The 15,391-nt window shown below is 53.3% G+C and overlaps 1 protein-coding gene across 2 annotated transcripts in view; it reads right to left on the reverse strand.

Annotated features, from left to right (window-relative positions):
• The window catches only part of EPHB1 (EPH receptor B1), a 428,052-nt gene that overhangs the window by 289,534 nt on the left and 123,127 nt on the right, over window positions 1–15,391 (reverse strand). For both annotated transcript variants that reach the window (XM_030873427.2, XM_060298586.1), the window contains exon 2: window positions 1,395–1,459. In XM_030873427.2, coding sequence (XP_030729287.2) covers window positions 1,395–1,459 — 65 coding nt within the window. The remainder of the gene's footprint in view (window positions 1–1,394; window positions 1,460–15,391) is intronic.

Genomic DNA, 15,391 nt, shown 5'->3' on the forward strand with positions numbered 1-15,391 from the left:
GCACCTAGGGCAGTGAAAGTGAGAAACCAGGGGAGAGGGTGCGGGTGAAGCCACAGCCTGCCTCGGGCCCGAATCCCAGTGTCCCTAAGGCAGAAGTGGGTGTGTTAAGACTGGCTGTGACGTGCACCCCAGGGTGCAGAGAGGCCCTGGGCTGGAGGTGACCAAAGGCAGGGAGGAGAGAGGAGGTGTGGGGCAGCTAAGGGGGCCTAGCCCACCCCACCCCTGCCAGCTTCACCCCCTTGCTGGGATGAAGTGTTCACGCACTCCTCCTGCCTTCTCCCTTCGTGATTAGGCCCCTCAGAGAGCCCATCACTGAAGCCAGGGATGCGAATCTCCTCCCTACTCTTCTCTCTGCCTCTCTTCTCTGCAGTCCATCCATTGCCAAATGCTGCCAATACCTCCTGCTTAGCTTTGCTCCAACTGTCCTAAGTATCCCGTTTTGATTTGACGCTTCCAACCCATCTGAGACAGCTCAAAGAACCTCTTAAAGGTCTTTCTCTCAACTGTTCCCTACAATCCTGTCAGCAAGCATGACAAGATCCGTCCATTACCTATAGGATAAATGCAAACTGCTAGCTCAGCACGGCAGTCCCAGTTCCCCACCCTGTGCCCCAGCCAATCCACACCCCAGCCCAACTTCAGCACTGCCCACACCCTGCCTGGTCCAGACACACAGACTCTTGCTCTTACATCTTTTCGTGACCCCATCCCTTTTAACCAGCTATTCCTCGTACTTGGAATATCTTTCCAGTTCCCCATTCACTACCTGTCGAACTCCTACTCCCTCTCCAAAACCCAGCTCGCGTGCACCTTCTCTATAAAGGCTTCACGTCTCCCTCTGAAGTGCCTCACTCCCAGCGCTGTGCCCACAGCTGCCTGTCGACCTCTCCACTGCCACAAAGGAGACATGCATTTCAGCTCATTCATGAACATGGTGGATCCCACAGGAGGCCATGAGCTCCTCAAGGCTTTTTCATCTTTGTAGCTACAGGGTCTGGCCAGCTGCATGAGCACTGAACAAATGAATACAGAACATCTCTCTAAGGAAATGTCAGGTGAAAGAGAACCTCGGCCCTTCTGAACTCCAGCTCCCCCTCATGCCCTTGCCTTTCTGCAGCCCCATGGGTGGCACGGATGTCTGCCCCATCACCACTGGCTTGAGAGCCCAGCTATTGGCAGCCACTGGCCCCAGTCCCACACAGGCCCTGGTCACCTGATGGTCTGCAACTCCACACCAGGGAGCAGCTCAGGTCTGAAGGCCCTGCTCCTGCCTCTCTGTGGATGGACCATGGACACAGCCATTCACGCCTATACTCCACGTCCCAAACGGGCAAGTCAGGCTCTGCTCCCACGACTACTCATCAGGATTGAAGGATGGATGGTCTGAAACTCACCCCTGATGCGGGATTGGCGGTCCAGCCCAGCTCTGCAGTAGCCGTCCTGGTGTCCATTAAAGTTTCTGCAGATCAAAAAAAGAAAAAAATGGTGAATCAGAAGGGTGACTGGACAGTGGCCCTTATGTTCTTGAAGTTACTTATGACTGTAAATATCAGTGATAGGAGCCCGGGGCTCCTTTGCCAAGCCCACGGCTCGGAGAAGGAAGAGGTCTGCTAGGAGGACGCAACTCGTGGCAGAGCTAGGCGCAGACCTCAGGTGTCCTGATGCTAAGTCTCTACCTGAATGACACCAAGCCACCTGGGTGGGGTGAAGTCATCTGCCTACTCATCACTTTAACCCTGAGATGCAGCTTCTTCCCATAGCACTCTACCTCCAGGGTCTTCCCAGGCCATGTTGACCCAGTAGCCAAACCTAATCCCTTCCTCAAGCCTTCCCCGGCCACCTCCTTCTTCCCTCTTCCTCCGTGCTCCTTCCCCACCCTCCAACCTCATCTGCCTGCCTTCCTTTCTCCCCACCCTTCTTCTCCGCCTCCCCTCAGGCCTCCGTGTTGACACTCTTGGCCGATTTCCCTTCAACCCCTCTGGCCCCAACACTCAGCCCTCCTGCAGGTCCCTTTGCCCCTGGGCCCAGATACATGGCCAGCGCCTTTCCCAAGACTCTGCTGCGGGCTCACACAGCTTTGGCAAAGCCCTTACCCCAAACATAAATGCACACCTCAGATCCCAAGGGCCTGCTTCCTGGTCACCAGTCCCTCTGGCCAGTAAGGGAAAGACAGACACCCTGACTTGGCTGTGAGCTCCCAGGGGCCACCAGGGTGGCTGCAGTACACACGCTGAGATCACCAGGCACCATGTAGTGATCACAGAGCTGGTGTTTATTAGACCTGTTTTCTGGCAGTTAGTAGTAAAGTGTCCCGAAAACGGGGCAGCTTTTTCTTTTTCCTCTCTTTCCTTTTCAATCTATTATTGACTTCTGTCAGCCCCACCTCTCAAGGGAAACTCCTCCCCAAAGGCTGATAAGAGCTCTGATCAGCAAATCCAAAAGCCCCTTTGTTTTGTTTGTTTTGTTTTTTTAACAGCTTTATCGAGGTAGAAATCACATGCAATAAACTGCACATAACTAAAGCATACAATTTGTAAGTTTTGACATATATTTATAACCATCACTACAATCAAGATAATAAACGCATCTGTCATTCCCAGAAGTTTCCTGTCCCTCTGTAATCCCTCCTTCCCTCCTACCCCTGCCCCACCCTGTCACTGTCCCCAGGCAATGACTGATCCGCTTTCTGTCACTATAGGTTAACTGGCGCATTTTCTAGAATTTTACATCAATGGAATCATATAGTATATACTGTTTTCTTAACCTGGCTTCTTTCACTCAGCACAGTTGTTTTTAAGATTCATCATGTTTGTGTGTAACAATAGTTCATTCTTTTTTATCACCGAGTAATATTCCATTGTATGGAGAGAGTGCATTTTGTCTACTGTTCACCTGTCATTTCCAGTTTAGGGCTATTACATGAGAGTCCCAGTTCCTCCACATCCTCACCAACACTTGGCAGTGTCAGTCATTTTTAATTTTGGCCATTTTAACAGATGTGCAGTGGTATCTCATTGTGGTTTTAATTTTCATTTCCTTAATAAAGAATGATGTTAAGCAGCTTTTCACATGATTTTTTGTTATCTGTATATCTTTCTTAGTGAAGCATCTGTTTAATCTTTCCATTTTTAAATTGGGTTGCTTGTTTCCTTATTGTTGAGTTTGGTAACTTTTTTTTTTTTTTTAATTTATTTGGCTACGTCGGGTCTTAGTTGTGGCACACGGGATCTTCGTTGCAGCATGCAGGATCTTTCACTGCAGCAGGCGGGCTCTTTGTTGTGGTGTGTGGTCTTAGTTGCCCCACAGCATGTGGGATCTTAGTTCCCCAGCCAGGGATCGAACCCACGTCACTTGCATTGGAAGGCAGATTCTTAACCACTGGACCACCAGGGAATGCCTGGTAACTTCTTTATATCTTCTGGATACAAGTCCTTTATCAGATGTACGCTCTGCAAATATTTTCTCCCACTCTATGGCTTATCTTTTCGTCCCTTTAACAGTGTCTTTCAAAAAGCAGAAGTTTTAAATTTTGGAGAAGTCTAATTTTTCAATTTTCTCTTTTATGGTTTGGTGTCATATCTAAGAAATCTTTGCCTAACCCAAGACCACAAAGACTTTTCTCCTACTTAGGTCTATGATCTATTTTGAGTTAATTTTTGCATAAGGTGGGAGCTCTGAGTCAAATATACATTTTTTTTTCTTTTCACATGGGTATCCAGTGTTCCAGAGGGGCACCTTTTAAAATCACACAATGGGGCTGTTTAGGCTAGTGGAGGTGTCTTATGCACTTGAATTTCCCAGGGCATGTATCAAAGGACCAGGCACAGCACGCCCTAGCTGCACAGGTGCTCAACAAACACAGGCACAGGAAATAGACATGACGGGTTGTTTTGGTTTCTCCCTCTTCTGTTTCCTTTCCTCCTGAACATCCTTCCCGCTGTGAACATCCATTCACTGCTCAGTGCTTCAGGCAGGAGATGGGAGGTACGAAGGCAGAAGGCAGAGTCTTGGTTGGGCCCCTTGGAAAATAGAAGGACTCCTGGCATAAACCAAAGGTTTGGGAAGAAACCCACCCTATGGGCAGGATGGAAGGGGTGAAAATAGAGTGATAAACAAGGAGCTGTGCTGAGCAAAAGGGTCCCCTACACTCTCGTCTCCAAGTGCTCAATCCCAGAAAAGGGATAGAGGAAGTCTGTCCAGGTGACAGGGCCTTGGACACCCAGCATCCCAGCCTGGAGTGACCCCACCAGGCTGACATGGCACAGACGGAGCAGAGGAAGCCTTTGAGCCAGAACGGGTCTAAAGAAGGGAGCCCAGAACCACCCAGTGGTGACCTGCCTAGACTATACACAAGGGTCAGATGGAGTCCAGGGTGTCCCAATGCATGCCGGGGTGGATGGGCGCTAACAGGTCAGTGAGGCACCTCCCACACAACCTGACGCTACACAGCCCGCCTGCAACCTAGACAGCTTTTCTGCCACCCCAGTGGAAGGGGGTCTCACACTGCAAACGGAGGGGAGTAAAGTAAATAAAGTGAACTGGATTGAGAGCCATGCCCCGTGCATATCTGAAGGAAGGGAAGCACTGTAGCAGACTTCTCCAGTTTGTTCTCTCCTCCGATTCTTCCAACAGCTGGGGAGGCAGATCCCTGCATGGAGCAGCCCTCCCTCTCTCCACTTCACAGCACTAATAATGATCATAATGACACACCAAATTTACATAATACACTTCTCAGAAGGCACTCCATGATGCCCTGTAGAAATTCATCTCCATGATTAAAATGTCTTCGCCAGGTGGGCCTGAAGCAGGAGTCACTGAACCCATTTGGCAGGGTTGGGGACTAGGGCACAGAAAGGTGCAGTGCCTCCCGCTGGGTCACACAGCCTCCCATCCTGATGCCGACAGCCCCAAATCTCAGCTTGCTGCTCACCAGGCAGACCTGGGCGTCCAGTGGCTCTGCTGTGGCCCTGGAATGGAAGTCCTTGCTCGTAAAGCCAAGAAGCCACAAAAGCCCCCAGGATAAGGCATAATGCGATAATAATGTATATCATGGCACTCCCCAAACTCAGGATCATGTTGGAGTGCAGTAAACAGGCAGAGGACATGGGCGGGGAGGAAACTAGAGTCCAGAATCAAAAGTAAGAATCCTCCTTCACTCCTCAATCTTCCAAGGACAGGTTTGTTCTGTTAACCCCAGGAATACAATCTAAGAGTTCATGATATTCATAGTTACCTGCTCAAGGGCTGTAATTGAATCTGTTTCTAAATAATGTTTTCCATCCACCCTCTTGGACAGAAGTTGCAGCAAGAGGAATCCATTTCTCTGCATCCTGCCCGCGTGGAGACAAAAGACCACAAGACCGTAAACCATCCGCTTGATATGATTAAGGGCAGTTTCTTTTCTGGCACAGAGCACTCCTGATTATGGCATTACACTCTGGTGGGGGCTGAATTAAAGTGATTTGAGGAGGTTTACATCTCCCTGGAGAAGAAGAGAGTACTCATTTGCATTTATAAAGCATATTGAGAGTTCTGGCAGAAAGTTATGATGGAAGCACAATTAAATATTTACCATCACTTCTACTCTCAAACAGTGGCATGGGGACCAAACCAGCTGGAGGTGCACGTGCTGCTGTCAGATCCGATGCCTTCAGGGGACATGACTCTGGGACTCCCACCCACCGCCAGCCTCTGCTCTCTGGGAGCGCGTGCTCACTGCCCACGGGAGGAAAGCTGGGGAGGGCACACAGAAGGCAGAGAGGGCGCTGGTATGGGCAGACAGACAGGGTCCGGGTCCCACTTCCACCACTTAGTGGCCATCTCTCTCTCCCCCTCCCTCTCTCTCTCCTCCTACCTCCATCCTCACCTGCAGAACGGGGCTAGGGCCAGTTAGTGCTCAGGACCATGGATGGACTGCATGACACAAAGCACCGCAAAACAAATGCTTTTATTGTTATAACTTAATCACTCCAAGCTTCTGTTTCTTAGCTATGAAAAGAATCTAACTATCGTTACCTGTAAAATACGTATAAGATATACGGAAGAATCAACGATCGTGGATATCTACGGATATCTCATCTACCTCCTTCCTTGTAAAGACCAAGGAGTAACACGTGGAGGATACAGCAGTGAATCAGAGCAGTGGATCCCCTGGAGGGACTCATGGCCCAGTTCAGGGAGAGATAAGAAACAAATTTCCACTAGACATCCTATTCTGGCTGAGGCCATGAGAAGAAGACTGAGAAACTCAAGAGAATGGACACAATTCTTCTCCATGTGGGGAGTCAGTGGACCCGTCCCAAAAGGGAGACTCACACTGTGTATGGGCAAAAGCAATGCTGTGGTCTCCTGGATAAGGGTGGGCCATGGTGGGAGGCAAGAATGGAGAGGTCCACCTGGCGCCTGGGCAGAGATGGCAGAGTGACTGCCAGAGCAACCAGGAGGGAGCAGAGACAGGTCAACTGGAATGAAGTGGGAGCCATCCCAAGCCTAAGGGGCGGGGGTGAGGAAGACTGAGCCAGAGGGGAGGGGAGGCCCCGTGGGGAGACAGAAGGGGGTCTCTGGCAAGAGCCGGCCAGACTGGCAAGACACCGGAAAGGCTGGGGCACACGAGCAGCCTGGCAGAGAGACCCCATTTTCCCAGGGAACGATTTCCCTACAGGGGTTTCAATATGGAAACCAACCACACGGGGCCGCCGCCCGAGGGTCCAGGTGGAGGGGGCAGGTCTGAGCCCCTGCTAGGGGGAAGAGGCAGCTGCCGCCCGACTCTCAGACGGCTCCTGTTTCTGTGTGGATTGGCACGTTGGGATGTATTGACATTTGGGGTGAATTAGATGTCCATCACGGTGAAAGAGAGCTAAATGAATCCTCTCCTTACTGTTCTGTCACTGTTTTTGGAGAGACATTAATCAGACATTCAGCTGAAAATATTTACAACATCCTTCCATGGTGGTCACAATACACAACAACATACACAGATGGAATGGGGGCTTCCAGGCCTTCTCTGAGCAGTGCCTCACGTGTATTTGATAAGGCAAATCCATGGACCTTCCAAGCAGGGAAGGACCAGTGCAGCTGTTCTGTCATTGCTCTGTTCAGCCCTCCGTGACCCACAGAGCTCCTGAAACCCAGGAGCCACAGCACAGAGTTGCTTCATGAGTCCAGGTCCTATCAGGTAAATGCCAGAAGTTGGGTGTCAGCCCCCTGCAGCCCACCCTCTCCCTCGCCTTCACAGTGCAGTCGGGATCATTGGAAGAGGGCTGAAACGCAGTGGCATAAAGGGGTGCTGGTACCCATTCAACAAAGGTTGTCCAAGTCACTCCCACAGGCCAGGTGGGCACTGTGTGGGCACCAGAGACAAAGCAGAGAAAGACAGACACCCCAGGGAGCTTGCAGGCAAGTGGGAAAACAGAAATTAATCCAGTAAGCACACAGCCAAACCTGCAATTACAGCCTTGGTGAATGGCAGGAAGAGTGATCCCAGGGACAGTTGTGAAGACTGAATAAAATGACAGGTGTATGGAGCCTGGCACACAGCTGGCGCTTCCTCCTTCCTTCCCCAGCCCCCGGCTGACGGAAGCACAGGGACTGCCTGCTTTACACGCATGTACACACACACACACACACACACACACACGCTCACGCACACATGCACACTCCTGTCCCGGGATTGAGCTCATACTTGCAGGAATAGGACATGTAGTTGGTAGTCTCCCCCACCCCAAATCCAGAGCGTGCCGGTACCCACGATGTTCTGAGTAGCCCTGACCACGGTGTGGTACTCAGCCTTTCCATGGGATCCCCATGCTGCCCTCCAGACCTGGACTCATCACAGAGAACCTGAGCATTTCTTGGAGCTCACATCCTCCAGCTACCACCCCAGGCTTCTCAGTGGCCCCCACTCCTGGCCCTGCTCCATCCATCACCACAGCCTGCCAAGGACTCCAGCCCAGCCTTGCTGCAGAGGCCTCGTGGGGCTCTTTCCCCAGACCTTCCCTGGGGCTGTGTCCTGTCTTCACACGCCCCGCTCACTGGGCACAGACTCCTCAGGTGGTCTGCTGCCCCCGCAATCTTCAGCCCCTGACACAGGGTCCCAGAACCAATAGCTGCTAAGCCCCAACTTCACACCTGCCCAGACCTCCTACTGCCAGTTCAGGCCAGCCTCCCTGTAATCTCAGCCCCATCCTTCTGAATAGGCCTCAAATCACCTCCCTGGACCAGAGGAGGGAAAGCCTTGCTGGCTCTGGGTCTGGGGATGATTCTGGTTGAGTGTGAACTGTGAAGGGCACCAGCTAGCCTCAGGGGCTTATGTTCTGGCACAATTGGGCCCCAGGCCCTGCACAGCTATGAAAGACTGAAGTGATAAAGTATTCCAAGCAAGCCTTTCACATCCCATCCCATGTGTCCACCCATCCAAAGCTTCTTCACACTTGCCCCCCTCCACGCTTTCCCACTGCCCTTCCCTGGAGCCCATATGTGAAACCTCAGAGGCATTTAGCTTTGATTCCTTGTTCTCCCTCAGTCCATCATCAAATCACTCACCATGCCACAGTGACTCTTGCACCTTCTTCACTGTGTATTCCTTTCCAGTCTCGGCACCGTATCTGAGTCTAGGGCATCAGCCCTGCACAGTGGGACCACAGCAACCACCTCCTAGCTGGTGTCTCAGCAGAAGCCCCCAGCTGCACCACTTTCCACACAGCTGCCCAGTTCAGCTCTTGCTGTCAGTGTAAATGGTTCAAAGGCAATATGGCCACACTAAGCAAGGGCCTAGAGAATCTCAGGTCCTCTGATCACCCAGTGATGTCACCCCCAAGAATTAGTCCAAAGGAAATAATTCCAAAGGAAAAGAAAACAAAAGGTTCTGTTTCGTGAAGATGTTCATTACAGCATTATTTAGAATATGAGAACACTAGAAGCAGCATAGGGGAAGGAAGTGAAGGATGGCGTGCTCATATTCATGCTCCTGGAGTGTTATGAGGATAATGTCACAGCATCAGGATGCCGGCAATTAAACACAGAGCTGTGTCTGCACCACAGATGCAACTCTGGAAACAGTGCTTCAGTAGAGTAAAATGGCACCATGAGTACAAAGACCAGAAAGCAAAGTACAAGGGCTGATGGGTCAGGGATGTCGGTTTTACTATTACTTACATCTTTACTACTACTGTGCTGTTTTAGAAGACACATGTTCAGAAATAGAAATTTAACCCACCTTCTAAAAATACCTCTTTCATCCCACCTCACTCCCCTCCTTTATGATTTTCAAAATCTCTCCACTATTCCAAGATATGCCACAAACTTCTGGCCTCCATGAACCTTCTGTTCCAAGCCCGTCTTTTCCAAATTGATCTTCAATTTCCCAAAGGAGACCCATCACCTCTCATCCCTGCACTTGCGCTCAGGCAGGTCCTCCTGCCTGGAATGGCTTCTTCCTCTTCTCTACCTGAAATCTGGTTTGCATCTTTCCTCCCCAAGTACTTTGTAAGTACCGTGAGAAGGTAGAGCTGTGACTTATATCCCACAGAGTTTGATCAGATGTCTCATACAGCAGAAATGCTCCATCAGCTCTGGAGGCCTGGGTTCAAGTCCCAGCTCCAGGACTGACAAGCAAATCAAGTCACCTCTGAGCATCAAAGTCTGATTTTCACGGAGAGGGGCGTCTCCCCTGCATCCACGAGCCAGGGAGACCAGACCCAGAAAGATGCTCTGTATCTTCTTAAGAACACTGATTGGAATAACATTTATTTACTGTCTATGCCAAGTGTAAAATGCTAGGTCAAGAGAAGCTGTTATTACATAAGTCTCCATCGACTCACGTGTAATAGTGGCCAGCAAGGAAGAGCAACAAGCCTGAGTAAATGAATGAGCCAGTCCAGCCCATCTGCTGAATGACTGACTGATTCAATGAGTAGGAACAGGCACTTAAATTATAAATACAAACTGTGAAATTTGCTCTTTTAAAGAACACACATTAGCCCAGTCCTCCCCACCACACCCTTTTCCTTCTGTTGCTTTTATTTTCCAAGGTGCAGTTCATTATCATAAATAGAAAGAAGCCACAGCTTAGATGGATCACAGCATAGAAATATGCTTCCAGGAGGGCAGGGGCTCCGGTTCCCACATGGCAGAGCCCACGAGCAAGCCTGCAAGGCCCAGACGCACAGCCCTGCTTTCTCTCCCTCCCAGGGCTCGGGCGAGCGAGGCTCCCGGGGAGCAGACCACAGCATGGAGACGTGACACGGTCTGTTCAGCTAGGGAGCTGGAAGGGGCTGGGGACAAGCCTCAGAAGGGCTTCTTTCTCTGCCCAGCCCAGCTCAGACTTGGTACCTGCCTTGGGAGGGTCCCTGTCCTCTCTGGCCTCAGCGGGTCACTTCTGGCCCCCTGTCCCTAGGGTGATCTCTAAGAAACATGGCAAGAAACCGAAATGAACCTCTGGAGCCTGGGTGGACCCCTCTGCCTCCTGAATCCCCAGGTCTGGCTTGGTCTTTTGGTGACTTAGCAGTGCATACACCTGTCCCCTGCAAATGCTTTTCACTAATAAAATATAAAAATTGCTTCAGGAGGTGTATTAGTTTCCTAGCGCTGCTATAGCAAAAGTACACAATTTGGGTGGCTTCGGAAACAGAAATGTTTTGTCTCACCGGTCTGGAGGCTGAGTCCAAAATCAGGGTGTCGGCAGGGCCATGCTCCCTCTGGAGCCTGTAGGGGAGAATCCTTCCTTGCCTCTTCTAGTTTCTGGGGTCCTAATGGCGATCTTTGGCGTTCCTTGCCTTGCAGATGCATCAGTCCAATCTGTGCCTTCAGGGTTACAGGGTGTCCCCCGTGTGTCTCTGTCTTCACATGGCCATCTTATAAGACATCCGTCCTATGGGGTTAGGGGTCCACCCTGCTTCAGTATGTATGACCTCATCTTAACTAATTATATCCACAATGACCCTATTTCCATGTAAGGTCATATGGTAAGGCACTGGGGGTTAGGGCCTCAGGAGATCTTTTTTTCTGAGGGGACACAAGTGAACCCATAACAGGAGGGTAGGATGCCAGGAAATACGGCTGTCGGGTTTCCTCCAGCAAATACCCGGCCTTGCGCTGGGAGCTTAGGAGACTCAGACACAAAGAAGGCCAGGTGCCTCCTTCAAAGATCCCGTTCTAGCAGGCGATGGGAGGTCTTCATTAGCTGCTCCAGGTCCGCTCACCCACCCCCCACTGCTTACCTGGAGGCAGGCCTTCATAGACACATGGACTGGGCCCCCGGCCATGGAGCCTGGGTGGGGTGGGAGGGAAAGGCTTCGGGGGGGTGCAGTATCCCCAGCTGTCCCCTGCTGAGCTGCAGAGGGGGCTGGTCCTCTCCTACTGCCTGATCTTGTTCACAGGGCCCCTCCACTCATCCTTCAGGCCTAGCCTGGTACAAGCTCCCCACTGCTGCGAGTCCCTAAGTGTTTTGCCATCCTGTCGCCTTTCTTTAACTCTGTGCAAACCTTTGCAAACAGTCCCCTCGTTCATCTCCACCCATCACCTCTTTGGACTGCGTCACATCTGTTTCTCCAGGTCCCTGGGGATACGCAGGGCCTCGGTCCGTAGCCCCCGGTTGGCAGCACCTCGTCTCCTGTGCCCTCCCCGCGTCGGACACGGGAAGCAGCCACCCGCCAGCCTGGCCTGTCCTGACCGCACTGAGCTCGGATCAGACCGACCTGGGTGTGAGTCCCAGCCCCACACTCTTCAGCTGTATGACCTTGAGCAAGTCACCTAGACCCCTAAACCCCATGCTCAGCTACCCTCATTAAACGAGGGTAGTAATGCGCACGTCACAAGGCAGTCGGCGGAGCCAGGGGAGTAAGTGTCACCAGACACGTACTGCACAAGTGCTTGACAAGCAGAAGTTGGTCCGCTAGCAGTAGGCACTGTCATGCCCCGTGTCTGGTCCTGGTGTGGGCAGTAGACTCTCTCAGAGGCCTAAGGTCCCTAGCTGTGCCCTATGAGATGGTCCAGCTACTGGATCTCGGACCCTGAGGCCCACGCTGAAGGGTGGGTTTTGGTCCCCCCTCACCCCGGCCCACCGTGGCAGCCTTGGTTCATTGAAAAGCCTCGGCCCTCCAGCCACACTCTAATTCCTCCTCAGGCCCCCACCCAGCCACCCACGGACACTTGCTGCAGTCTGCTTCACCCCACGGACCCCTGGCACGGGGGACCTGGCGCCCAATGCCGCTCCCGCAGGCTGCCTCTGAAGACCAGGGCCCCAGCGCCCTGGTGTTCGTGCAGAACTGGCGAGGCTGGCGTGTGCGGGCTCCAGCCACGGTTCTGCTCTGGTGAACGGGCCACACTCCAGACCCAGTGCCCCCAACACTGCCCTGTTCTGCACACAGCTCCCCATCCCAAGGTGGGGCATGGTCTCTGCAGCCAGAGGTCAGCTGGTTGTCTGCAGCCTCCAGCAGCCAGGCTTGGGGGACCACAGCTTCTCTCTTGGGCTGGACGCAGAAACATTCTGGATTAACCAAAGATGAATGTCCGTGTAAGGGCCCTGGATTGGGATAGGGACCCATCATGGCCTGTGGAGGGCGGGTGGGAGAGAGTAGTGGATTTATACATCACACACGCCCCACGGCCTGTCTTGTTCGTGAGGCAGTGGGCTCCAGCAGCCCTGGCTCCAGAGAGCATGGGTCCCCTCAGTCAGGTGCTTCATGGATTCCTTCTTCAAAACTATGGTTGAAGAATCACTGGTTTGAGAATGATGGTGCTAGGCAGTGGTTTCCTTGCCCACCTACTGTCATAGGTGCCACCTTGGGAGGTCACCAAGAACTGAAGGCAAGAGTCTCTGCTTGCACCCAGAGAACTTTGGGAAGAGACCAGCAAGCAGCTCAACTACTCTTCGCCCACCCCCTCACGCCCCTGCACGGCTTCCCGCCCCCATAGGGCTCCCCGATGGAGGAGGGGGCCTGGGGTGCAAGGGCTGATAGCTGTTCTCCAACAAAGGAGAAGCCCTGAGCAAGTGAGACTAAACACAGGAGCCAGGAAAACGAGAGAGTGAAAGCCTTCATTTCAGGCCCTAAATGCCAAACAGCCTGTCTTTCTTCTGCCTGATTCCTTCGTCTGCCTTCTGTTCCTTCTACCTCAGCTCCCTTTCCCATTCTGATACCTGTATTCCTTGATCCTTCAAGATGACCAGACACCCTCTCAAATCCAAGTGCACCCCTCTTACGTCTGAAAGTACCACACAGCCAGAGAGCCAAGAAGAAAAGTGAGTCTCACCACTCCTGGCTGGGGATCTCCGGTCCTCTCCAGCACCGAGCACCTGAAGGCAGAAGCCAAACCGGCCAGATCGTGTTGGTGGGCACAGGCAAGGCGGGCCTCCGAGGCTGCCCTCCAGCCCAGGCATGACCTCCGGCAGCACCGGCTACGCCCAGGCCATCAGGCATCGGGGGGCCCTCAACCAGCCCTGCAGCAGAACTTTTGCCCAAAGCCCTCACCTCCTCCTGACCCAGCTTCTTCCCCAACACCATCTAGCAGCAAGGAGAGAAAAGAGAACTGCATAGGAGTGCTCTGGTCCAGGGACATCCTTTAAATCATCGTCCCGGCATGCTGATGACGCAGGCCTGGCTGGAACCCCACTGCTCCGTGCTCCACCTATTTGCATTTTTGTGGGGAGAGTCAAAGACCAGTTAAGATTGAGGAGTCTGGCATTTTCCCGTCTCCCAGCACCGTGAATTCTAAGGAAGATTAAATCCTTTTGCCCCGCCCACTCTGACAGACCTGTGAGTTGGCGCCAGTGGCACACAGGTAAGAATCATGCACAGTAAGCGCGGCGCTCTGATCCTCATGGGCGCGAGGAGAGAGAGCCTCTCACTTTCCGGGGGATGCCGGCACCCAAGGGGCATCAATCACCCTGGAGAACAGCGGGGAGGAGAGGCCGCACGCCCATGCAAAATGACTCTCTGCAGCCCTAATGAAGGCCGGCGATGGATGGCCACCCGGGCTCGTTAATCAGAAGAAGCACGCTGCCGCCTGCCCACCCCCACCCCCCCGCGCCCCGCCGCCAGGCCCTCCTGCGCCCTCATCCTGGATTGATCTGTGGCACAGTGACTCTCAGATGTCTCTGCGCCTAGGGCCCCTGCAGGCACCAGCAGCAGCCACAGAGCCAGGGGGCCCCCGGGGGAGGGCTGTGGTAGGGGCTTGAGGATGTGCAAAGGGGCGGGCAACCAGCCAGAGCAGGAAGGAGCAGCGGCTAGCAGGCAGGCCCTGGCCTTCTCGTGGACACATCCTGGACCAGACTGGGGCTGCTGAGTCCCAAGGGGCCACCAGAGCTGAAACGACCCCTTGGATCCGCTCCGCAGCGCACCTCCCACCAGATGCAGACATCTCCTTCCAGCGGTGTGCAATCCTCGGCACGGCCCTGCGGAGGTTGCTGCTCTCATGGCACCGTTCTCCTGGCATCCAGCCTTCACGCCCAGCGCCCCCCCACCCCCTCCAGAGAGCCAGGCGCCATCCAGAAAGGCCCAGAGTGATCAGCCAGCCACCCCATCGTTGTCCACCCAAGGAGACTGGGCGGAGAGGGTCCAGGCTCACATCACATGCTGATGGCAGAGCCAGGCCTACTCCCCAGGTCCGCCGTCTCCTGGTCTGTTCCCTCTGACAAGCTTACGTGGAGACAGCCTCCCTTCTCCACGTCTCACTTTAGCTGCTTGTTAAGTGGCAACAATTGCATAAAATGTCTCCTCTGTAGCTGAGGGTGCTGTCCTAAGGCTTGGTGTGGATGGGTGTCTTCTGGGTTGTGATGTGGCATTTATCCAGCCCCCAGAGCCTCACAGCTCTGGGAGTGTGACAGTTCCGGCCCTGGGGGCTTTTAGGCACCAGACGTCCCCCTGCCCTCCCTTTCTGTGGCAGAGGGCAGGTGAGGTACTCCCGGCCAGGGCGGGAGGGAAGCAGGACTCTGCGGCCACCAGGCCTGCCAGCCCCCAGCTGTGGAAACCCAGCAGGACCCCTCGAAGGCTAACAAGGGAGCTTTGCTTGGGGCCTCAATATCTCTGGACACATTTCTGCACAAAGGCATGCATTGCAGGTGTTTGCCAGGCTTGGGGAGGACACTAATGGCATCGAGGTGGTCTGGGGTCTTAGGAAACGCAGGATGCCAGGAGCCAGTCAGTGCTACTGATTGGGAAACACAAATAAAGTCTTCCCGGGGCACTCTCCAGGTGTCTTGGTGATGCTGGAGCATTCTCAAGAGCAGGAATGACAGGCTGGCCCTGACAAGGAGAGGCACATGGCCAAAGGTCCATTCCTGGGGTAGGAGGCATCCGTGGAGTTACAAGAACTGCACTGGAGGGGCCTTGGGCATCACGCCATTGGCCACCACAACCGCTCAGCTAGAGGAGGCCAGAACTGTGACCTCGCAGAC

Source organism: Globicephala melas, chromosome 4 (genome assembly GCF_963455315.2).
Source record: "Globicephala melas chromosome 4, mGloMel1.2, whole genome shotgun sequence".
Lineage (NCBI taxonomy): Eukaryota > Metazoa > Chordata > Mammalia > Artiodactyla > Delphinidae > Globicephala > Globicephala melas.